Source organism: Penicillium argentinense (assembly GCF_028826775.1).
Source record: "Penicillium argentinense strain IBT 30761 chromosome Unknown utg000005l_segment0_segment0, whole genome shotgun sequence".
Classification (NCBI taxonomy): Eukaryota; Fungi; Ascomycota; class Eurotiomycetes; order Eurotiales; family Aspergillaceae; genus Penicillium; species Penicillium argentinense.
This window is the reverse complement of record NW_026622664.1, coordinates 1,804,330-1,827,837: the sequence shown is the minus strand read 5'-3', so window position 1 is coordinate 1,827,837 and position 23,508 is coordinate 1,804,330. Positions and strand designations below refer to the sequence as shown.

The 23,508-nt window shown below is 49.3% G+C and overlaps 8 protein-coding genes across 8 annotated transcripts; 6 read left to right on the top strand and 2 right to left on the bottom strand.

Annotated features, from left to right (window-relative positions):
• Positions 1 to 1,061: 1,061 nt before the first annotated feature.
• Positions 1,062 to 1,658, top strand: N7532_005467 (dimeric dihydrodiol dehydrogenase; the record flags this gene model as incomplete). The annotated part of the gene is made up of 1 exon (XM_056617961.1): positions 1,062 to 1,658. The coding sequence occupies one exon, from the start codon at positions 1,062 to 1,064 to the stop codon at positions 1,656 to 1,658; it is 597 nt and encodes a 198-aa protein (XP_056474120.1).
• A 2,915-nt stretch (positions 1,659 to 4,573) lies between these two features.
• alg3 (dolichyl-P-Man:Man(5)GlcNAc(2)-PP-dolichol alpha-1,3-mannosyltransferase) lies at positions 4,574 to 5,948 on the top strand (the record flags this gene model as incomplete). Its single annotated transcript, XM_056617960.1, has 3 exons — positions 4,574 to 4,697; positions 4,760 to 5,283; positions 5,349 to 5,948. The coding sequence occupies 3 exons, from the start codon at positions 4,574 to 4,576 to the stop codon at positions 5,946 to 5,948; spliced, it is 1,248 nt and encodes a 415-aa protein (XP_056474119.1).
• A 42-nt stretch (positions 5,949 to 5,990) lies between these two features.
• On the bottom strand, positions 5,991 to 6,481 carry N7532_005465 (putative eukaryotic translation initiation factor eIF1a-like protein; the record flags this gene model as incomplete). Its single annotated transcript, XM_056617959.1, has 2 exons — positions 5,991 to 6,099; positions 6,171 to 6,481. 2 exons carry the CDS (start codon positions 6,479 to 6,481, stop codon positions 5,991 to 5,993), a joined length of 420 nt encoding a protein of 139 aa, XP_056474118.1.
• Positions 6,482 to 6,814: 333 nt separating this feature from the next.
• Positions 6,815 to 8,398, top strand: N7532_005464 (putative MFS efflux transporter; the record flags this gene model as incomplete). The annotated part of the gene is made up of 2 exons (XM_056617958.1): positions 6,815 to 6,841; positions 6,905 to 8,398. The coding sequence occupies 2 exons, from the start codon at positions 6,815 to 6,817 to the stop codon at positions 8,396 to 8,398; spliced, it is 1,521 nt and encodes a 506-aa protein (XP_056474117.1).
• A 1,314-nt stretch (positions 8,399 to 9,712) lies between these two features.
• On the top strand, positions 9,713 to 12,122 carry pkcA (protein kinase c; the record flags this gene model as incomplete). Its single annotated transcript, XM_056617957.1, has 5 exons — positions 9,713 to 10,124; positions 10,228 to 10,494; positions 10,559 to 11,140; positions 11,202 to 11,597; positions 11,656 to 12,122. 5 exons carry the CDS (start codon positions 9,713 to 9,715, stop codon positions 12,120 to 12,122), a joined length of 2,124 nt encoding a protein of 707 aa, XP_056474116.1.
• A 2,641-nt stretch (positions 12,123 to 14,763) lies between these two features.
• N7532_005462 (uncharacterized protein) lies at positions 14,764 to 16,062 on the top strand (the record flags this gene model as incomplete). The annotated part of the gene is made up of 1 exon (XM_056617956.1): positions 14,764 to 16,062. One exon carries the CDS (start codon positions 14,764 to 14,766, stop codon positions 16,060 to 16,062), a length of 1,299 nt encoding a protein of 432 aa, XP_056474115.1.
• A 1,206-nt stretch (positions 16,063 to 17,268) lies between these two features.
• Positions 17,269 to 18,232, bottom strand: N7532_005461 (RTA1 domain-containing protein; the record flags this gene model as incomplete). Its single annotated transcript, XM_056617955.1, has 3 exons — positions 17,269 to 17,705; positions 17,773 to 18,021; positions 18,085 to 18,232. The coding sequence occupies 3 exons, from the start codon at positions 18,230 to 18,232 to the stop codon at positions 17,269 to 17,271; spliced, it is 834 nt and encodes a 277-aa protein (XP_056474114.1).
• Positions 18,233 to 19,139: 907 nt separating this feature from the next.
• N7532_005460 (uncharacterized protein) lies at positions 19,140 to 19,736 on the top strand (the record flags this gene model as incomplete). The annotated part of the gene is made up of 3 exons (XM_056617954.1): positions 19,140 to 19,293; positions 19,339 to 19,421; positions 19,494 to 19,736. 3 exons carry the CDS (start codon positions 19,140 to 19,142, stop codon positions 19,734 to 19,736), a joined length of 480 nt encoding a protein of 159 aa, XP_056474113.1.
• Positions 19,737 to 23,508: the final 3,772 nt, after the last annotated feature.

Below are 23,508 nucleotides of genomic sequence, written 5' to 3'. Positions count from 1 at the left end.
AATTAACTCGCCTTTTGCTTACTGGAAATAGACAGAGAACTGCCACCTGGGATCATGGATCAGATTTGCCGGTGGTGCTGTTGAAGTTGTACGCGGGAATTTATTTATCTCGACCTCCGATCACAAGTACTACTGATGGCGATATTCACACTTTTGACTCCATTCAGTACTCCGCTTGATGATTTAGCCAGAGAAAATTGCGGTGGTCTGAATGTGCTTTCCTCTCCTTCCGCATTTAGTCGTCGGGGAATTGCCTGATCAGGACTGACATCCAAATGGGGAAAAATTCTGAAAGAGGCAATTACCGCGATTCAGACAGCCACCATTATATTCTAGGAACTGGGAGCATTCTGCGTCTCTGACACACTTGCATTACATGAATTTTTTCTACTCCACTGATATCAAATCGCTGTCAAATTCTCGTCGCAATGACTCCAAAACCCATTCGATGGGGCATCTTGGGTAAGTGCAACATACTGTCCTGTTGGAAATGCGTAAACTGAGTTTCTTTTTCACCTAGCAACTGATGGCGTTGCCCAAACATTCACCAAAGATCTTTTAGTCGATCCTGCAATCCGTGATTTTCATTCAATTAAGCATGTAGTTGCGGCTGCTGCGAGCTCTTCTGTGCTTCGAGAGCGCGAGACTTTCTGACCAGCGTGGGTGCTTTGGGGGCCAAGGCATATGGCTCTCAAGAAGATCTGGGCAAGGACGAAACGTTGATGTTATCTACGTCTCGATGCCTCATCCCCCTCGTTACCAGAATATCAAGCTGTGTCTATAACTTGGAAAAAATGTACTTTGTGTGAAAGCCTTCACTGTCAACGCGATGCAAGCCAGGGAATTGGTCCGTATGCGCGAGAAAGAAGCCTGTTCTTGATGGAAGCTCTTTGGACACAGTATTTCCGCTGTCGGTCTATACCAGAGACGCCATTGCATCGGGAAGACTCGGCACTGCCATGAGGGCTCAAGCCGACAACTCTCTGGCCGTCAACCCCGAGATCTTCAGTTTGGATCACCGAATGTTCAACCCTGATTGAGTTGGTGGTTCTTTGCTTGACATGGGAATCTATAGCTTGACTAGGATTTTCTGGAGCTTGTACACGACTCAATCAACAGAGACGCGCAAACCACCTCGGGTTGTCTCCAGTATACAGAAGTATAGACCGACAGGCGTTGATGAGGCAGCAAACATCATTCTGACGTTTCCTCGCGATGGTCATTCCGGAGGGAATTTAGTCGGCATAGCAACTACTAGCTTCCGCATCCCCAGCGATATCGACAACAAAAGGGCCAGTGGACCAGCCGTTCGCAGCCAGAGTACTAAGGGAGAATTGCAGGTGTGGTCTCCGATCTATCGACAGACGCGGATAAGTTCGTTCTTTCTGATGGGACTATCGAAGGACAAGCATTGGTCACAGCCTGGTCCGGGTCCTGGAAGTAACAGGCACAATGGGTACCTGGACAATACATACCCCGAAAGTGAGGGCTATGGAATGTTCTGGGAGGCAGACGAGGAGACTTTGGCTCCGACAGAAGGGCGGAAAGCAGGTCGTTATGAAGTCTTGGATGAGTCTACTATTGTTATGGATGTCATGGACGAAGTTCGAAACCAACATGATCTGCACTATCCCAGCAATATCAAGGTCACTCATTGAATAAGCTCTTGAATGATCAGTCGTGTACAGACAAAACAAAAGAAAACACTCCATCAATGTTAAACCATATATTTTGTTTCATAACTTATGAATCATGCTATTAGAAACGTCATTTAGGCCTCACATAAAGTATGTATCCGCTAGAGCACAGATTATCGATTATGTTGTTATTGGGGTATTGTGGCATCAATTCTTCTGACCTTTCCTATCCTTACCTCAGGGTTGAATGAAAGTTTGAAACTCCGAAGTATAGGGTATATTGATAGCCCAGGTTTCGGTGCTGGAGCGGGAAACTATTTCTAGGTAGATGTTCCGCGTATGTTTATCCAAAAGGAAGCTGCCGCGCATCATATAGTATATGTGATCACTATATCACAGTAGCAATGTCCGAGGCAGACTCAACTATCACGTCATTATGATACGGTATGGTATTGTGTCAAGTGAGGGAGAAGACCAGGGGGTCTTCATTGGAAAATATCCCTCACGAATACAGCTTAGAAAAGAACTAATAGTAATCCTCTCCACAGAAATATTCTATTCCTGGAATGTCAAGCCCATCTAAAATTAGCAATGGGACTATTCGAGTAAAAAGCGACCATTTTGTTCCAGTAATCGGAGATGACAAAATGGGTAAGATATTCGGGATTAAATGAGACTGGTTCCTTAGAGGCACCAAAGCTCGAAGATACTCATATTACCTGAAAGGTGATTTTAGGGCCGCCAGAGCTAATTTTGCTCGCAAGGATAGGCAAAGTCAGTCAGTCTAACGGCAGTTCAAATGTGCAAAAAGCCTACCCCGCGTTTCTGGGAAAATAGGAACGAGTCAATAGTTTATATATAGAGGATTAGTACTCTTCACAAAATCCCAGAACCTATCTTCTTTCTGCTCAATATTTTTTTCTTGTCTTGTGCCCTTCTTTGCAATCATGAAAGAGGCTTCCGAACCAATGAGAGAAGACCAGAAATCCGATACGAGGCACCTGGAAAATGCAGGCCAGGGCAGAAAGATCCCGGCGGTATACCTTCGAACAAACAGTTGTTCAATGATACCCGAGATGCGACTGAGCATAACCTCACTTTGTTGGAAGCATTGAAGACCTAACCGAAGGCAGTTGGGTGGTCTGTTCCTTATATTTTTGCTTGTATAATGGAAGGCTATGATGTGGCTGTGATCAGGCAGTTATCTGCTATGACGGCATTTCAAAAGCTGTTTGGAGTTCCAAAGGTGGCTACCAGATCACGGCCTCCTGGCAAACTTCCTTTGGTAACGGTGGCTACATTGATGTTATCTGGTATACTGCTCAACAAATAAATCTCGGAACTCATCGGAATGAAAAATTCAATGATGCCCGCATACATCACTATGACAGGACTCAACTCCATCCTTGATTTTGGTCAAACAAACGTTCTGATACTGGTTGGTCAGATCATTTGTGGTATTCCATGAGGTATCTTCAATACAATGGCACCAACATACGCATCAGAAGACTGTCCAGTATTCCTCCGGGGATATCTGTCGACCTTTATCGAGTTGACTTGGGCGATCGTTCAATTAATATCTGCCGGTATATTTCGAGGTGTGCAAGGGATGGAAGGGCGGTGGGCGTATTGTATACGATCTGGCCTTCACTGGGTCTAGCCTGTTCCCTTGTTGCAATGATATTTTATCCCGAATTACCCTGGTGGCTTCTTCGCAAGGGCAATTGACGAGGCAAAGTTGTCATTGAACGATTGTCGGTGGGAACCGACACCAACAAGACAATCGCGATGATGATGGGGACGATTGACGAAAAAAGCGAGGCAGAGGAGAGCTCTTATCTGGATTATTTTGTGATTGTGGACAGGCGCAGGACAGAGATTGCTGTCTGCGCTTAGTCCATCCAGGTATTTGCTGGAATCTCTATGAATCAGTACAATACCTACTTCTTCAACAAGCAGGGGTTTCGAGCTCAAACGCTTAAACGCCTTCAACATCAGTCCCGGGTACTATGTTCTCGGCGTCCTTGGTACGCTTGCAGCGTGGTTTCTTATGTCTCGCTTTGGTAGACGCAGTATTTTCCTATGCGGTCTGGCCTTGATGGCGCATCGTGATGCTCACCACCGGGTTCGCGGCTCTCGCACCAACATCCAACAACCCGTCAATGTGGGCCCAGTCCATGCTTCTCGTTATTTGGGTCTTTATATATGATGGTTCGCCCGGCCCTCTTTCATTCTGCCTTGTCAGTGAAGTCGGGTCGACTCGACTGCGTGCCAAGACCATTGCTATCGGACGTTGCGGTTTCTATTTCTGGTTCATCATCTTTGGTGTTGCCACGCCCTACATGCCCAACCCTGATGCAGCAAGATGGAAAGGAAAACACTCTTCCTTTACGAGGGTATTTGTTTCCTCTCGTTTGCCTAGGCCTACTTCAGATTACCCGAAATGAAAGGCCGCACTTATGAGGAGTTGGACATTCTTTTCCGACAAGGAGTCTCGGCGAGAAGATTAGAACTACCCATGTGAATTCATATAGCGGGAAACAGACTGTTTAGACACAACATAGTGGAGCTAGAGATCATATTACAATGCAAATTAGGGGTACCACCTTGAGACTTACTATCCTGCCAGTGGCTTGGCTGGTCCCATGATCTACTGGTTTGTTTGGTTTGCACCATTGTCCCATACATACAGTGTGGTAGCACTTCCCAGGATTTTGGCAGATTTTTGGGAGAAAATACTCACTTGGATCCGACTGCACCTTCAATGTACTTAAACTTGACTTGATCATCGATATACCACCTTATACGTCGCATTGTTGGTGTCTGGCGGGATACTCGAGCCGACTGCACCGGGCCGCTGGCAACCAAATGCTCCGCGCTAGAGCGGATCCTGTCTGGCCAGCTGGAAGTGTCCTTCAGCAACCACTCGCCTCGCCATGGGCCCCTGGACGCGCTTCATATACAACGTGTTAACCCAGCCGCGACATACGCAATGGATTGGACCTTTGCTGATCCTAGGAGACGCAGCGCTCTGTGCGCTCGTTGTCTGGAAGATCTCCTGTGAGCGCGTATATCCCGTCGCGTAACGGACTAGTCGAAGCTAATCGCATTCATTACTGCAGACACAGAGATCGATTGGACGACCTACATGCAACAAGTTAAGCTGTTTATCGATGGCGAGCGCAATTATCCCTCGATTCAAGGCTCGACCGGGCCCCTCGTCTACCCCGCCGGCCACGTCTACGTATACACCCTCCTTTACCACCTCACCGATCAAGGGCGCGATATTCTGCTGGGCCAGATTATCTTTGCCGGCATATACCTAGCGACTCTGGCTATTGTCGTTGCCTGTTACAGACAGGTTCTAGCCCCGCCGTATTTGTTTCCTCTCCTCGCCCTGTCTAAGCGACTTCATAGCATTTACATGCTGCGCATGTTCAATGATGGTATCGCGGCTTTCTTTATGTGGGCTGCGATCTATCTGTGGATGAAACGGAAGCCTCTAGCAGGTGTCATGGTATGGAGTCTCGGGGTTTCCGTCAAGATGACTCTGGTTCTGCTTGTGCCGGCGATTGCTGTCATTACTGTGTATGACTCGGGCCTGACCGGTGGCTTAGCTCAAGCCATTGTAGCATTTCAGCCTCAGGTACGTGCAGCTAGCAGTCACTTAAGGCAATTACGACAGGACAAGAGCTGACTGAACGTTTACAGATGTTGCTCGCAAAGCCTTTCACTCGCAAAGATGCCATTGGCTATCTCACTCGGTCTTTTGAGCTTACCCGGAAATTCATGTTTAAGTGGACGGTCAACTGGAGGTTCGTCGGCGAGGAGACATTCTTGTCTAAAGAATTTTCGTTGGGCCTACTTGCTTTGCACGTCTCGCTCCTAGGCATCTTCTCAACCGTTTGGTCCAAGCCGTCCAATATGAACGTTTTCAACTTTGCCCAGCGTCTTCTCCGCGGATGGAAACCTCGCATCATCCTCTCCAAAACCTTCATCATGCAGGCTATGCTAAGCTCCTTGGCCATTGGCATGTTGTGCGCCAGATCCTTGCACTACCAATTCTTCGCTTATTTGGCATGGGCCACCCCATACCTTCTTTGGCAAGCCAACTTCCACCCAATCCTCATCTATGTCATCTGGGCGGTGCAAGAATGGGCGTGGAATGTTTATCCCAGCACCAACATCAGTTCGGCGGCCGTGGTTGTGTCCCTCACTTTGCAAGTGTTTGGCGTATTCATCAGTGGGCTCGGGGAGGTGGACAACGGGCGCCGAAACGTCGATGATAGGACATACGGGCGTTCTCAATAGTATAAAATGCCCTCAATCGGTAATCATATCGCAACATTCATTTCACGCATCGGACTCGTCGGAAGAGGGCATCTTGCCCACGCGCGATTCCTCCTCGTCCTCGGAATCCGAGTTGGCGGTCACCACTGGTTGTTTGACAAACTCCTTCGGCCTACATAAGAAAAAAAAACCCCATTAGTTCGATCAATTGTAGGTTTGCACAAAGCAGAGAGCGGTCCATACCAGAAAGGAGCCTTCCGCCAGGCCTTCTCATCCCGCACAATATTGATAATTTCCCCGCCGATTTTGTTGTCTCGCTCCTCCTGCGTCTTCGTGTCGACCAAGAGATAGGATCCGCGTTTGATCCAAAACGTTGACCGAAATCTCGCCGGCAGCTCAGCCAGCATCTGGGACTTGTCTGGGAATTCGATCTGGTAGATGTTGTTGCCGGTGGCCTTGATGGCCCGCACAATGTGGTGGGTGTCGGCGAGCTCGTCGGGCGGGGTCATAGTTTCCTCGGCCGTAGCCAGGACCTTTCGACGAGGCGGTGCCATTGCGATTCGAATAGGCTCAGTTCAAAGCACTAGAGTTGAAGCTGTAGCGAGTGGGAGAATTTTCCAGGGCGGGAAATGCTTATCGGCGGGGCAGTTTCCGCGCGATGACAAACGTGCTCGACCCCACCGCTGCCAGTCCAACCTGGAGTGGGAACAGCCCGCCCTCCACCACCCTGCGCTGGCAGTCGGGGCCCCGCCAAATGGAGTTAATTCCCGACTCTTGGATTGCAAAAGCCGGGTGGGTTGATAATTCATGCAGAAGCTCACTTGACCACACTTTCTTTCTTTGAGGGGATCTGACTTTTCGCACTTTCCCATGTTCGAACCACACCCATGAAGCCCCAGGACTCTTGCTGGCCGGTATCATTCTCTAGCGATTTTCTTCTCGTTCGTTTGGCTTCAGGATGGCAACATCCGGTCTAGGCGCTCTTTTGGGAGATTGAGAGCTCCTCGCATATCTCCAGCCCCCCGCCTGCAGTGCGGAAGGATAAGCAAGGCGTCACGCAGCCCTCGTCGGATTATGAACTCAATGAGCTGCAGCCACACAAGAGCTCAGCTCGAGTGACTGTTGAACCAGCAACACAGCCATCAATGGGCCCATCGACCCGCATGCACACTTCAAGCATATTGGAAAATAGCCCACAGACCCCAGGCGTCGAAGAGGAAGCCACAGAATGGGTCCCGGATCGTGCCAACCCCTCATGGAAGACCAAATGGCGAGTGTTAAGCGCTTGCTTCATCAACTTTGGCAATGGAATGAATGACAGTGCCCCTGGAGCTTTGATCCCCTATATCGAAAAACACTATGGTATCGGATATGCTGTTGTCTCGCTGATTTTCGTGACCAATGCGCTCGGCTTCATCTCTGCAGCACCGCTTACGCACACCATCGAGCACAAGCTGGGCCGTTCGAAGAGCTATGTGCTCGCAATGGTCTTTTTAGCAGTCAGCTATGTGGTCATCATCTGCCAGCCACCCTTCCCGGTAGTTGTGACCTGCTTCTTCTTCCTGGGGTTCGGCATGGCGCTCAGCTTAGCCCTGAACAACGTGTACTGTGCCAACTTAGGCAACGCAACCACAGCCCTGGGCTGTATGCATGGGTCTTATGGCATCGGTGGCACCGTTGCGCCGCTTTTTGCAACTGCCATGGTATCTGGTGGGATCCGGTGGTCAATCTTCTACTCCATCACGTTGGCTTTCTGCCTCTTCAACCTCGGTTATTCTGCTTGGGCATTCCTCAATTACGAGAAAGATACTCCAGCAGAACCGCAGCCATCTCTCCATCAAACAACATCTCGTCCTACCAGCACTACTGGAGAACCGTTGACTCGGGCCCAAATTCTCAAAAAGTCAATAAAGAATCGGACCACGTTGCTTGGTGCCCTGTTTATCTTCGCTTACCAGGGTGCTGAGGTCTCTACGTCTGGGTGGGTGGTTTCTTTTCTGATCAGCTACCGCCATGGGGATCCCTCAAGGGTCGGATATGTCAGCGCTGGTTTCTGGGCTGGAATTACCGTCGGACGGTTCCTGCTCACTCATCCCGCCGCGAAGCTCGGCGAAAAGACCGCCGTGGTCGTAATGGTGGCCGGCTCGGTGGCTTTCCAGCTGATGACCTGGCTCATCCCCAATGTGATCGGAGAAGCCGTGACGGTCGCCGTTCTCGGTCTCATGCTGGGCGCTGTCTATCCATGCGCCACGATCGTTTTTACGAGGCTGCTGCCGCGAAGCATGCACATCTCTAGCCTCAGCTTCATCAGCGCCCTTGGAAGCAGTGGTGGAGCGGTCTCGCCCTTCTTCACCGGCATCCTCGCGCAGAATGTGGGTACAATGGTGCTGCATCCAATTTGTATTGGCCTGTACGGGGTCATGGCCACAAGCTGGCTGTTGTTGCCGAAGATATCGAAGAGATCTGAGTAAGGGCTTTTTTTTCCCTCGAGCTCAGATCAGATGTTGCTGTGCGGTATTCGATATGATCAGATCCCGAGACATCAAGAACCTGTTCCTGGACTTAAGTTTTGGCCCACGAATAGCAAGTCTTTAGAAATTAAGTCTATATTCCACGTTCTGACTAGCCTTTGAGACGATACCACCCTTACAATGAAGCATATACCCCTTTCTCGCTAGTAGCATGCTCCAAGTCCAATCAATAAAGCATACAAGTGTATAATCAGTTAACTTACCCTTCGCAAAGACATCGAGGAAAAGGAACATTTATGATGCATTTAGATTCACTAGACTGCGATACCTAGTGGTTACAATTGTATACACTGTATGATCATCGATCAGGAAATCCGGTAGGTTCATAATCACACTAGAGTATGTACGGCGTCAAACCCCAGCAGACAAGCTACTACACCTGGCCCTACGCAAGTTGGTGAATGGATGATTCCATGATTGAGTATCTGGCCATTTCAAAGTTTTACAATCGACCACAGAAACGAATGATGTCGAGACAGGTGGAAAAGGCCAATGTGCAGGCTAAGAATGCGTCAGATGTAACCGAGTCGAGGGCCCATCCCCTCCCCTATGGAGACCAAACGGTCGCACGCCTGAGGCGATCAGCGTGCAGTGACGAAACGCAGACATCGCCGTTCCGTATCCCCTTCGTACTCTTGTACGACGGACGGCATCGCCGCCATGCTGAGACATGTTGGGCCCGATCTCTGCCAATCACGGTTCCGAGACCCTCGGCTGGTGGTCATCGACTTCCAAATCCGAGGGATGGGGGAGGTTCCCTTTCACAGCCGGAATTGCTGGGTCCAGCATGGGGCTGACGGTGCGAAGCCGACTAGGCTGCCTCGGAAGAGTATAACGGTCCAATGCCTTCCGTGACGGGAGTCGTAGGGTTGACTGTCTCGGAGGAGGGCCTCCCACGTTGGGTCAACAGGCGGTCTCACGTGTAGATGTCACGGTTTTCGCCACACTGTATGGGATTCGCGCCTAAAAACGTTTGGGCCGAGTCCAATGGTACTGTAGCTCTCGTAGTTTCTGTCATCAAGGATCTGCTCAACGACGTATTATTTTTGCCCTGGCCCTTATCGGGACGATCTTTCGTGCGGGCGGCGCTGGCTCTTCCATGGGACATTTTCCGAAGTGGCATTATCCTTACCGTCTACCCCCCTTGTCAACAAGAGCCCCGCGAAACCTTCTCCCACCTACAACTCCTCCCCCAACGGTCCGGCGCAGCCACCCAGTTTTGATCCCCCTCCAACTGCTTCGGACCTGCCCATCATGGACGGCGACGAGCTTATTGCCTCGGTCTACCGCAAGATCGAGCGGGAGAAGGCCCTCATCGCCGCCGCTAGCAACATGCGGCAGTCAACCGACAATCCCCTCGTGCAACAGAGGGTCGACGCTAACATCCGCGATGGCCGCAAGAATATCGCCTACCTCGAGGAGAAGATGCGAGAGCTACAGATCCGTCGGATCGAGCAGGAAGATGGTGGTTCCCCCGGCCAGCGAGGCCAGCCGGGCGCGGGGCCCCCGCCGCCCCCAAAGGACTATGCTGGGTATCTTGGAGGTGAAGACAGCACTGGTGGCTATCCTCAGGGCGGTTCGGGCTCGATGCCCTCGGGCGCTCCTTTCCCTGACCCCCGGCCCTACGCTCCGATCCCCAAGGCGCGCCCTAATTACACCAAGCTCGGTATGTCGCTCACTCTAACAATTCCCCCCTCCCCTTCCCCCGGGAGAGTCCCGTCAGTCGACGAATTTCAGACCATGAGTGTTAACGAGATCGATTTTTGCAGATCTCATTAAATATGATACCGCGTACCTCGGTCCGAAGATTCAGCTCATGCTGTCCCAGCTCGAATTCAAGCTGAGCGTGGAGAAGCAATACAAAGCGGGTATTGAGAAGATGGTCCGGCTTTACCAGGACGAGGGTGACCGGAAGAGCCGCGCGGATGCCGAAAGCCGACGGGTTGAGAGCAACCAGAAAATCCAGTTGCTCAAGCAGGCCTTGAAGCGATACGAGGATCTTCACGTCGATATCGAGTCGTCCGATGCCGCTGATGGTACGTGAAAACTACAGACATGGCGATTGACCTGGCCCTTCCTTGCGACTAACCATGATTATAGATGAGAGTCTTAGCAGCCCTAACATGCGCAAGCCGTTGACTGGTCTTCTTACCATGCGAATCCATGCGGTGAAGGACGTGGACCATGCCGCCAGCTCCAGGTTCTCCCGTGGACCCGAGACCTATGTCGTCGTCAAGGTGGAGGATACGATCAAGGCGCGGACGAAGCCCAGTCGGACCGACAAATGGTTGGATGAGGCATTCTCGATCGACATTGACAAAGCGAACGAAATCGAGCTGACGGTGTACGATAAGTCCGGCGATCGCCCCACGCCCATCGGTATGCTGTGGGTGCGTATCTCGGACATTGCGGAGGAGATGCGTCGCAAGAAGATTGAGTCCGAACTGAACAATTCTGGGTGGGTTTCTGCGGACCGGATGGGCGGTGATTCTACTCCCCGATCCGATCACCCAGGCTCGCCGATGGGTTCTTCCCATGGCGGAGGAGCTGGCAGCTTTGGGGGCATGTCTGCTGCACAGGGCGGAATGCCACCGGAGAACCCCAATGCCCCTCCGTCAGTGATGATTGACTCATGGTTTGCTCTGGAGCCCTTTGGCCGCATCCAACTTTCAATGAGCTTTGGTAAGTATAGTCTGTCGTCTGTGTTCCATAGCATCTCGAGTGCTTTGCTAACGCCGTATAGCCAAGCAATTGAAGGACCGTCGCCCCTTCGACATTGGTCTCAACCGTCAAGGTGCCGTCCGCCAAAAGAAGGAAGAGGTTCACGAAAAGCAGGGTCACAAGTTTGTCAGTCAGCAATTCTACAACATCATGCGCTGTGCGCTGTGTGGGGAATTCTTGAAGTATGCCGCGGGCATGCAGTGCGCCGACTGCAAATATACTTGCCACAAGAAATGTTACAATAAGGTTGTCACCAAATGTATCAGCAAGGCCAACTACGAAACCGACCCCGACGAGGAAAAGATCAACCACCGTATCCCGCACCGCTGGGAAGGCTTCTCCAATCTCTCTGCCAACTGGTGCTGCCACTGCGGTTATCTTCTTCCCTTCGGACGCAAGAACGCCAAACGATGCACCGGTATGCAGCTTTTCTTTTCTCCAACTTCACATTTAGACGAAACTAACCTCGATCATAGAGTGCGGTCTTACGTGCCACGCGCATTGCACACATCTCGTCCCTGACTTCTGTGGCATGTCGATGGAAGCGGCGAACCAGATCCTGGAGACCCTTATTCGTGCCAAGAATCACAACAAGTCTACTTCTGTCAGTTCCGGTCTCAGCGGTCGTACCCTTCGACCAGGCGGTCCGCCGCAACCCCCTCAAGACAACGCCGCTCTATCTTATCCCCAAAAACCCGCTGAGGGCCCGTATGGGGCAATACCCCGAAAGGCCTCAGCCGAAGCGGTAAGCGCTGCGACTAACTCCTATATGACTCCACAGTCACCAACAGCTGCTGCACAGAATGCTCAGCGTCAACCCCTGCCGCCGAAATCGCCCACATCTGGATCCGCTGCCCAGGCGGCTGCAGCTGCCGCAACGGGCCTCCGTAGCCCTCAACAAACCCCAAGTATGCATCCTTTGCTATACCGTTTTGTAATATGAAGCCCTATACTAATCTCCGTGATCCAGCTGAAATGAGCCGTCCTCCTGTGCAGCCTCCTCAACAACAACAACCTCCTCATGCTCACTACGATCCGTCTGTCTACGCCAGCTTCCAGCAGCCACCTCCGGCGCAAGCAATGCATAAGCCTGCGCCTTATGCCATGCCCCCGCCCCAGCAGCAGGCCATGCAACCTCCCGTGCAATCCATGCAGCCTGTTCCTCAACCAATGGCCCCAGTGGATGATATTGCCCCCCCACAACCGAAGTCTCGCATTGGACTCGATCATTTTAACTTCCTTGCTGTTCTTGGGAAGGGTAACTTCGGAAAGGTCATGCTTGCTGAGACAAAGAGTACCCGGAAGCTGTATGCCATTAAGGTTCTGAAGAAGGAGTTCATCATTGAAAACGATGAAGTCGAAAGTACCAAGTCTGAAAAGCGTGTCTTCTTAATTGCCAACAAGGAACGTCATCCGTTCCTGTTGAACCTGCACGCCTGTTTCCAAACCGAGACTCGAGTATATTTCGTTATGGAGTATATCAGTGGCGGTGATCTTATGCTGCACATTCAGCGTGGTCAGTTCGGTTTGAAAAGGGCACAGTAAGTTTCACCGGTTGCCAAGCATCGTTTGCAACTACGGTGTATGGACTAACCCGAAATTACTAGGTTCTACGCTGCCGAGGTCTGCTTGGCTCTGAAGTACTTCCACGAGAACGGAGTCATCTATCGTGATCTGAAACTTGACAACATCTTGCTGACTTTGGATGGTCACATTAAGATCGCGGATTACGGTCTTTGCAAAGAGAATATGTGGTACGGTTGTACTACTAGCACCTTCTGTGGTACACCCGAGTTCATGGCACCGGAGGTAAGCATAGCTTTCCCTGTATTCATTGAATTCAAAGGGACCACACACTAACTGTTGTTTCCTAGATTCTTCTGGACAAGAAGTATGGCCGGGCCGTCGATTGGTGGGCATTTGGTGTTCTCATTTACCAGATGCTTTTGCAGCAGTCTCCGTTCCGTGGTGAAGATGAGGACGAAATTTATGATGCTATCCTTGCGGATGAGCCTCTTTATCCTATCCACATGCCTCGCGACTCTGTCTCCATCCTGCAGAAGCTCCTGACCCGAGAGCCTGAACTCCGACTGGGCTCCGGTCCTACTGATGCCCAAGAAGTGATGTCGCACGCATTCTTCCGCAACATCAACTGGGATGATATCTATTACAAGCGCGTTCCACCACCCTTCATCCCTACCATCAGCAGCCCTACGGATACCAGCAATTTCGACCAGGAGTTCACCAGCGTGACTCCCGTCTTGACCCCTGTTCAATCCGGTAAGCAGCTCCTTGGCTCTATCCTTGATTCCGTGCCTGCAGCTAACTTTTCTTTTCTCTCCTCTAGTGCTCTCCCAGGCCATGCAGGAAGAGTTCCGCGGCTTCTCTTACACCGCCGACTTTGCTTAGTTTCAGGATTGTCTGAAATGCGATAATATACTCTCCACTTGAGCACCTAGAACCGAGTCCTCTTGCCTCAGTCCTGACTCGGTGCACCACGGTCTGATGCCGTCACGACCCGGGCTCTTTTGGGCTCCGTGCTTCCGTTTCCCTCTCTTCAACTTGCTCTACGTACCCATCGCAGATGTGTGTTTGACTGAACGTCAGCGTAGACGCTGACTGCAGATCCTTTCGCTAAGCACGCTTCATTGTGCCGAATGACATGAGTAATGGAGCAACTATGTTGCTATTGCTTTTTTCTATCCTTTCCTGTTTCGCGTATCTAAATTGCTTTCTTGGGTCTTCTTTAACTTGGCGAGTTCGTCTTTATTTCTTCCCGACTAGTCGACTTTACGACTATTCTCTGCCATGCCGGGCCATGGCTGTTCGGAGTGATGGGTGACGAGCTCTTGGGCAGTCACTGCCAGGGCGGGTGGGTTACGACTGCACGAACGAGGGTGGGTGTGTCTTTCAACAAAAAAGTGTTATCCGGGGATGTGTTCGAGCTTGAAAGATTATGACCCGTGTGGTTCTTGCTGGGCCTGGCGCCGTGCCCGTGAGATGATGTCTTGCAGTCATGCTGCTGGATGAAATTTTGATTCCCATGGCCCTGGACAGGAGATGCAAATACGTACTAATAAATCCTGCGCGACTTTTCAATTTTTTCTCTCTTGTATGCGATTATTCTTGAGGGGCAATCCTCGTTCTCACGAAGACAACATTAAGTGATCTTTTTTGTCTTTGATCGAGGCAGTAGTCGGCCCTAGGGCTATTTTTTACGGCTAATTTGGAGCATCATATCACCGCTTTTCTTTGATAAACTTCTTACTTGGCTCCCACTGTCGGTTGTCCTCTTTGTATTGACCTTTCTTTCATTGATCCGCCTATCGCGGTGGAAATTCGTCGGTATATGATTCTCCCGGGCCCCCGCGAGTACATGGCAACTCGGAACTCGATCTCGTCCCTCAAGCACTCGCACTCGATTCTTTTTCTGCCTGCCGCCCATCTGACTTCGTTGCTGTCTTCGGCGACTTCAACCTGAAACCTCCTGCCTGTCAGCCTTTCGCCTGCTTCTTAAAAATCGACGCCAATTTTTCAATTTTCTGGCTTTCATCGTTTGTCAGCGAAACGTTCTTTTAGTCGCCATGTCGTCCAAGCGAGGCAGACCCGTGGACTCAATTCAGCCGAACCTCAAAAAGGGCAAATCCTCAAAAGATATTGACGAGCCTCGTGCTTCTCAGAGCCCCAAAAATGGCCAGGATATTCCTGAGGAGGGAAAGAAGCCCAAATCTTCTAGTTTGTCCTGGAGAGCGAACGGATATCCCGCTGTGGAAGGGCTTGGTTACTCTAAATTACCTGAGCCCGCGCCTTCGACAGTCACCATTCCTCATTATGCGGTTCAATATGATCTATTTCAGTGCTCAAGCTCTTTCGAGAGCCCTACGGGCTCTTCAGAGCGAGATAGATTCATCATCAAAAAGGGGGCGAAAGAAGATCTTGATAATTCAATCAAAGACTACAACTATAGCTCTCCGAGTGATGATGATGAAATCGAGGCTGCATATGACAAACAACACCGGAGGAATGAGGCAAGGCTTGAAAGAAGGGACCTTGTGTTTGAGCTTACTCAAGAGAAGGCCAGGCGCATGGCCCAGGCAGTGAAGGTTCCAAAGGAAGCGCAAATGGGTGAAGGAGAGAAGAGTCTATACCTCGAGCTCGCCCTTCGTGGCTGCAAACCGGTAATGTTTCATCATTGGAGAACGGACTTTGCCACGTTACCCGAATCATTGTTTACTGCGGATGACACTTCTGATGAAGAGATAGCAAATCTCAAATTCAAGAGTAGAGCACGGTCGGAGTTTCATGCAATCAAGGCCATGAAAGACATTCTCAGTTTGGGGTGCCAGATTAGAGACTGTCAAGTTCTGGATGTTTACCCACCCAATGTGGTACGCAAAGCGATCTTGAAATTCCTTCGCTGGGCTATTGACGACGGCGGTCTCAAAACAACCTGCGAGACCATCCCAGTTTATATTATCCAAGTTCAGAAACCAAACGAGGCTGCTCTCAAAACTGTCACTAAATTAGTTGATAGACTCATTTCACATGCGGCACGTCATCAAGTTGCATATGGAGAGCCGGACGAACCGTATTGGCCAACTCTGATAGGATTTGTCCTTTGTGGCCCCATTGCCACTATATTATCCCTCGACTCAGATCCTTATTCCCCTGCTTGGAAAGCAGCCCCTGATTCCCGAGTGAAATTTATGGGACAATTCAATCTCACCGAGCCCGGTCAGGATGTCTGGAACTCACTTGCGTTGGCAATCTCGTTAATTCATGTTCGGGAGACCATGGTCCAGCTTGCCACGACGTACCCTCAGAACCCCAAGACTCCCTCCTTTCGAGACCAAATGGGTGAATTAGACGATGAGGATAACTGAAGGGCCACAGCGGTATGCTTCTGTTTTGATTGCAAGCAATATACGATGTTCTTTTTCTCAAAGGCACGCGGCTTTGGTCATTTTGCTCGGGTGACAAAAGCCATGCTCTCCGATTGGGGTATTAGTGGCAAGATTTGTTTCGTTATTACGTGATGTCTGGCCGTTTGATCGTTTGTCTTTCATTATATGGATGGGTTTTTTTCTGGACTTTTCCCAAGGGAATTTTTACTATTCAGTAAAGCACCATACTTTATGTATCCTGATTACTATGTGTTTACATTCACAATGTTGTAGCTTTCAAGGTCAACACTCACATATTGGTCGTATTTGGGGCATGGGAAATTCCTTTTTATTCAATTTACGAATCAGAAGATGATTTTGAGAGTCGCGATAAATTTCACCCCAACGCTAACTAAGCCCTGAAGATACTGCAGAAGCTATGTCGGGCCTAGGGCAGCAAATTCTCCCTCCCTGGATGCAGCATCGTTCAGTATATCGTGAATATAATAGTAAATAGGTATTGCAAGGCTGATCTGGGGCTGGCTTTTAGAAACAGTGAGAGTGAGCTCCTCAAATTTCGCCAGAATGCACTCGACTTGATGGAGAGACTCCCAGTCCTCTGTCGAGAGAGGTGGAAGGTATGATTGATTGTCAATCCACGTTTTGATTAGTTGCTTTGCCTGTAAGGCGTCCCTTATCATTCGGAATGTCGACTTCCACCTTGTGTCAACATCGTACTCTATGAATTTGTCATTAAACCGATTTGTTTGGCAAATTACCTTCTACTGCTGTCTTCTCTGTGGTGTTCTTGCTATCTTGAGGCTCATAATTCGAAGGCGGGACACTGAAGGGTGCAAACCAATGTTTTTGTTCTCCTGCATAAGATCGCATGCCGTGGCTGCTGCCTTATGGTCGCCGGATTTCAGTGTGGAAAGTATATCGCCAACCTCAAGATTGAAGACGTGGGCCAGAAAACGGATGCAGCAGTCCACACCTTGAAAACGAAAAATGTCCGTCTCCCCAAATGCTCTCTCGGAAGGACGCCTTTTACACATGTGATTACATGAGCGTTGGCTCTATTGTACATGGACATAGAATCTGTCTCTCTGGTTTGGTTGCATAGTCCTAAAGATATTGATGGAAGCTAGAAATTCCAAAGAAATTTATAATCCATCCCGCAACTCAAACGTAATGTTTTCCACATGATCAGTAATTACTGGCCAGCATCTCAAGATCTTCAGTCTTCTGATATCTGTTTTCCTGTTCACTCAACATTTTGCTTGGGTGTAAAATAATGAGGACAAGGCAACAGCCAAGCATCAACGCGGCATCAAAAACGTAGATAAACGTTTCCTTGCTTTGTAGGTAGCCACCGCTCCCCTGCACGTATTCAACCACTCGGTAGATTGAACGAATCATAATTAGGCAGCTGACAGTATACAAGACCATCATGCACCGCGCCCAGGGAATTCGGCTTCCTCCCACATAGTTCATAGGGGAAGCATGCATTCGACAGTGAAAAATGACCGAAACTATGATAAAAAGTCCGAAGAAGAGTATTTGGACGAAAAGGCCACCCAGGATCATGTTCTCGCCCATATCTATCTTGTCCTGGGTCTTCGCGCTGGCAAGGAATCCTCCGCCTATAAAGAATGGCATCAGTCACCGTGTCAAGCCCTGCTGAATCCTGGCTGCTAAAAGAGACCATACCTCCACATTGCATCAAGAAGGAAAGAACATCCCCGATCACGAAAATCTTGGTCAACCATGATGGCCGAATGATCGAATTCGAATGGGCTTTTAGAGTGACAATAAGTCGTCCGAGAGTCATGTAAATAGAGGCGGCAAAAAGAGCAGGAGCGAGAAGAATAAGAAGGCTTTGCCCAATATAGGGCGTGGTCTGCCAGTCTGGCGTTTCGGTTGAATTGATGTACCTGCATAAGTAGCCGATCGCCTCGACTGAAATGAAGTTGTTCAAAATTTAATCAATTTCACAACCGTGTGTATCGTAGAGAAACTTACAGACGCCACCAACTGTGAATGGAATCATGTACCAACTTCGGGCACGAACCATCTGCACAATGTGGACCACTGTTGCCAGTCCGAAAAGGGCAGCAATAGGAATGGCTGCGCTGCCGGAAGGATCGTAATTATAAAGTTTGTAGGCCATGGCTTTGTAGGTGGCAAACGAGAAAATGGAAAGTCAATAAAAAGAGAGGAGTGAATGTCGTGGCGAAAGCAGTTTCCAATGAACGGTTCATAGGTTACCCTATGCTTAAGTATTGATGCTAACACTGAACAACGCAAGTTCAGATCCACGCTAGGTAGCAATATTCTCCAAATATACCCGAAAAGGCGCGACATACGAACAATCGTTGCCGCCAGATCTGTCGATTTGGCTACCACCTCCGGACTATGCAAAATCCGAGTACTCCTGAGATTTTATTGGGTGACAGGCGAACGTGACGGGCGCGAATTGATGTCTCGGAGATCATAAAATCTGCCCACTTAGATTAGGCCATGGCAAATCCAAAGTCCCTAGTCACGATTACGTCTTCAAATAGCGTTTTCCAGGACCCACAGGTAGCCCTAAACTGGACAAAATCACGAACACGAACAGAAGGTCCAAAACACCGGCGAATACCCGTACCTGATGCGCCGCTTTAGCCTTAAACGTGCACGGGAACGAATACGAAGAAAAGTTGATGAAAAAGAAGTTTCAAAGATACTGTAGGGGAATACGTAGTACTAAATTAGATGCCTATGGATCAGGGCTCTAGCTTGAAATTTTCTATTTTTGCGGCAACTTTTCGCTTGGTCTAGAAATACAAATATTCCAATATTCCAATATTCCGGATCTATCCGTCTACTTGTTAAATTCAAATCTCACAACACTTGGTACATCCACGACTGGTTTGGTCCTTTTCCTAGGTCATGCAGCAATAACAGAGCATCGATGGTGTTCATTTTCTATTACTATATCCTGTCCACTCCGGCTGCAGTCACATTCACTGTCCCACTGTCCTATTTGGGCTCAGCAGACTTGTGCATATTTATCAGCTGATGCGTTCACCAACATGGTTCTTGATCATCTTCTTAACCGGCGCAACCTGGAGACTATTGATTATGTAGAATGCTTACTGACATTGTCCGAGGCACTGGACTTCACCAAAGGCTTAAATATCATGCAGAGTGCATTAGCCCTGCTTATACCCGCTTTTCTTGCTGCGAGTATCTATATGACTCTAGAACGCATTATCTAATACATCTGTGCAGAGAAGCTCTCTACCATTAGAGTAGTATGGCTCCCTATGAACTTTGTCGCTGGCGATCTGTCTTTCCTGGTGCAGGCCTCAAGGGTCTAGATCTTCTTGGCGAATGCCTCTGCCAAAGACATTTAACGAAAATCCCGAAACTAATCAATTCCAAAGCGCGTGACTTATGGCTCGATGCTCAGACCGATCTACCGGCGAATGTATTATCACTGGCGGTCTCTTTTGAAAAAATCACCTTATTCGGCGTGCTGTTGTGTTTCAATCTTGCACATTCACGGCCGCGGCCGCTCGTTCGATCGAGTTGCAGAGTCTTTAGACACGCCATATGAGCGCTCTCTACACCGCCAGTATTTTAACCCTGGTTCGCTCACGGTGATAAGTATAAAAGAAATTGTTTGAACTTACGCACACGTTTGTTCCATGGAACAAACCTCCGCGCTCGAGATGGGCCTGCTCGGGGAGGTTTAGAGAATATGAATACGTAGTGTCTATCCAGGGGGTGTACAAGTTGATTTTGTGGCCCTTTATATTGTTGAGTAAGTTCTTCATCTTAAGCTGTACCCCTGAAACCCGACATTGGACCATGTTGAATGGCATTGAGCGCTCATTGCAGGCCCCGTTAATCATCGTCTGTAAACTTGTACGACTGCCCATTTTAAGTGACGCTGCGAGCCATACTCTAAGCTTTGCATTATTCCCCAAGAACATTTCGACCCCAGGACCCAATACATCAATTGTCTCGGGCGACGTGCAGAAATACACAGAAGTGGGCCAGTATCACCAAGGCAAAAGGATTGCGGCCTTTTAGCCCTTCCAAGAACCCCGGGGACATCGAATGGCCCACCCGCCCACCAGCGTTATTGATGTGGGCTCTGCATAGGTGAACGAAGCAATATCTCTCATGATCCTGATCGCATGCTCGTAGGACTTTGTGTCATGTTTTTCAATTGCTCACCATGCCGAATTTTCAAGTTGTCAAGATAATCGAATGCCGCGAGAACATCGTCAGAAACTGCCACCCCTGGGTCACTCACATCGAATAGCGGCGCAAAAATTGCTATAGCGAAGTAACTCTGTTGCTTGGTTAAAGACAGCTTGAACTCCGCGAGCCAAAAAATATATTATTTCACCTCTGCGTCTGGCTTAACCAGGTGCCTCGAACAGTAGTTGTTCGAGTTTACCAAATACCTTCCTGATTGGATGGCATCTGACGTTCGTTCCGCGGCGCTCGTCGCATTGTTCAAACTCCATTTCCTTCTTGCAACCACAAGTATATTGGATATACTTCGACTCTCACATTTTCACCTAATAGGTAAAACAAGTTAAAAGGGCTTAGGTATGGGGATGCTCGTCTTACGGTACTCTGTAGTCAACTAACGTGTATCTCCGCTGATAATCGATAACAGCAACTAACCGGAGAAGAGAGCTCACTTGCACTATCCAGAACTTGTATGGTGGTGGTAGAGGGTCGTTCTGAACTTCAATAATCGTTGGTGCAATGAAAGAAAAGATTGTTTAAAATTCGATGCCGTACTGTGTAGAGGACGCTCCAAACGAACAATTTATATGATGATGATGATGAATTCATTTGCCCGATGTAGCTTGCTCTAAATATATGCTGCTATAGGGAGTGCTGTCAGGCCTGCCGACATCTTGAAGGTGGTCGCCCGCCCACTGAACGATTGTTTCCATGGGTTGCAACGCAAGCCCCGGATTGATCGCCCGAGAATGTATGCAACCATGACAAAATAGACAAAATAAACAAAGGAAATCCAAAACGAACGTCGCCTCCCCTCTACCCACTCTCCTTTCCACAATCAGACTTCATTCTCTGATCTGCTTCAACCTCCACCGCCTTCATCTGCGCAGCCCTCTGGGCCGTCGGCTGCCGCTCCTGCGTTCGTTTGCATCAAGGGAGTATACTCTGTGGACCTGGCACTGCACTCCTAACGGGCACCATCCTTCTCCTTCCGTCACACTGTCCTGAGGGGTCATCCTTTTTCGTCGCCTTTTTCCGTGCCGAGAGCCAATGGGTCGACTGGTTGAAACTGGTTTAAGAGACCTGTCCGGACCATGAATTCGGCCACAATTATGCGAGCCTCTGGCCGCGTCAGGAGCTCGTCGCGTCGAAGAGCAACTATCGCGTCGAAGAGCAACTCCGCGGTCGGACAGAGCGTTTCTCATCCAGTTGCGTTCGTCTGGGAGTAGCGGGCATTCAAGCAAGATATGATTGACCGTCTGATTCCCCAGATCGCAACCACATCTCGCTGACTCGCGCCGATTGATGCGAGTCAAGTAGGCAGCAAGGCCAATTCTTCCAGTACGAAGCTGCATCAGAATGGACGCTGTCACTTTCCGCAGGTCGGACCAGTATTCTAGGGTCTTCTTTGTTGGTCGTTCGACTAAGCGTTTCGTCGGTCGAACTGTTAATAGACCATGACCTTTCCCACTCGATTTTTGCCTCGCGGCGAATGCGGCTTTTAGCTGCAGCTGCAAGGCGAATATAACCATTGTTTGGATTTTGTGGTCCTTCTGGTTCCTGGGCCGCCTCCTTTGCGTGTCGGTCGACACGTTCATTGCCGGCCACTCCTTGATGAGCAGGTATCCACCTGAGGTGGATTTGACGGCCATTGGCTGCGTGTTGCCTTACCAGGTGGAGGCATTCTTCCAGGTAGACCTGTCCTGATGGCATCCGTGGTTGGCGGAGCGCCTTCAATGCCGCTTGGCTGTCTGCAAAGATGACAAGCTCGTTTCTCGCCTGTGCCGCCCACGGTTCCGTGGTCTCCAAGATTAATTTGAATGCCATTTCGATGGCACTGAGCTCGGCAGCGTATACAGTGGACGTATCTTCGCCGCCCATTTGGCTGTGAGCGTGGTGATCCTCGAGATCAACGACTACTGCTGCTCCAATTTTTCCCTCGATCCCACTCCCGTCGGTGTAGAGAATCAAGGATCTTTCGCTTGGTTCTTTGGATAGAATCACTGCCATCTCTCTGTCCTCGATGAACACTTCTGGCGGCGCTTGCCATGGTGCCTGGACGAATGCCTTCCGACTCTCCCAGTCTCTCGCCAAAGTTCCCGGGGGAGCCGTAAGGCATCCGCTTGTTTTCCAGGCTTGCGCCTCCATCGGTGTCCATCCAGACCAGTCTCTCTCGTCCACCGGTCGGCGTCGTAGCATTGTTGGTGGGACAGCGAATACTGGTCCAGTCCGTAACCGTAAAGCCGTTTCTTTTACGAGGCGGTTCATCTGGATCGCAATTGGTGGTAGGTGTAGTTCTGTGTTCAGTGCCTCTGCTGCTGTCGTTCTGAAAGCTCCGCTGATCAGGCATGCTGCCCGCTTCTGGATGGCCACGAACGGTTGACTGATACATATGTCTCCTTATTAAGTTCTACTTACTTTCCAGGCAAAATTAATTGCAGGAATCCAGATAATGAGCAGGATTCTATTCAATGACTAGGTGCTTCTGGAAATAACGGTCTTGAGGAAATGGAAGGAAAATATCTACGTACATGAAGAAGAGTTTCTGGGTGAGCAGGCCGCTCCCATAAATGAAACAGGCAACAGAATGAAACAGGGAACAGAAATGGAACAGGGACAAGAATATGGAACAGGGACAAGAATATGGAAAAGCAGCCACGTTAATCTAGAGACTAAAGCAAGTCCCCACTTGTGTCCAATGATATGGGTCAAGGGAATGGTTATCTTAACCATAGCAACGACTCACCTTACTGAGTTTCAGAGAAGAAAGTTGTTGGTTGCAAATAATGCTATATGTATAGGTATGTATTTGATTCAGAACATGGAAAGATATAGAATCTACCCAAGGCAGTGTTCACTGGAGATCATGTCGCATTTTTGTCTCCGAGGAAATTACATAACTAAGGCCTTCCGTGAGAAAATAAAAATACACGTTGATCTGGAACCTAAAGTCGCTGTGTGGAAGCCAAAGGGATTAATTTGTGTATTGTATACTGTAGCAGTAGCATTACAAGTTTGTCATGAAAGACTATTTATTCAATATACCAAACTATTCAAATGCCTCCGGACTGATAAAGCGGTATTGCAAAATTGATCATTGGATTGGGATTCGAGCACTAATAGGTTGTTAGTATTTAGATGTGGTTCTTGTATGGAGACTAGGTAAAGCTGATCACGAGATCTTTCAAGAAA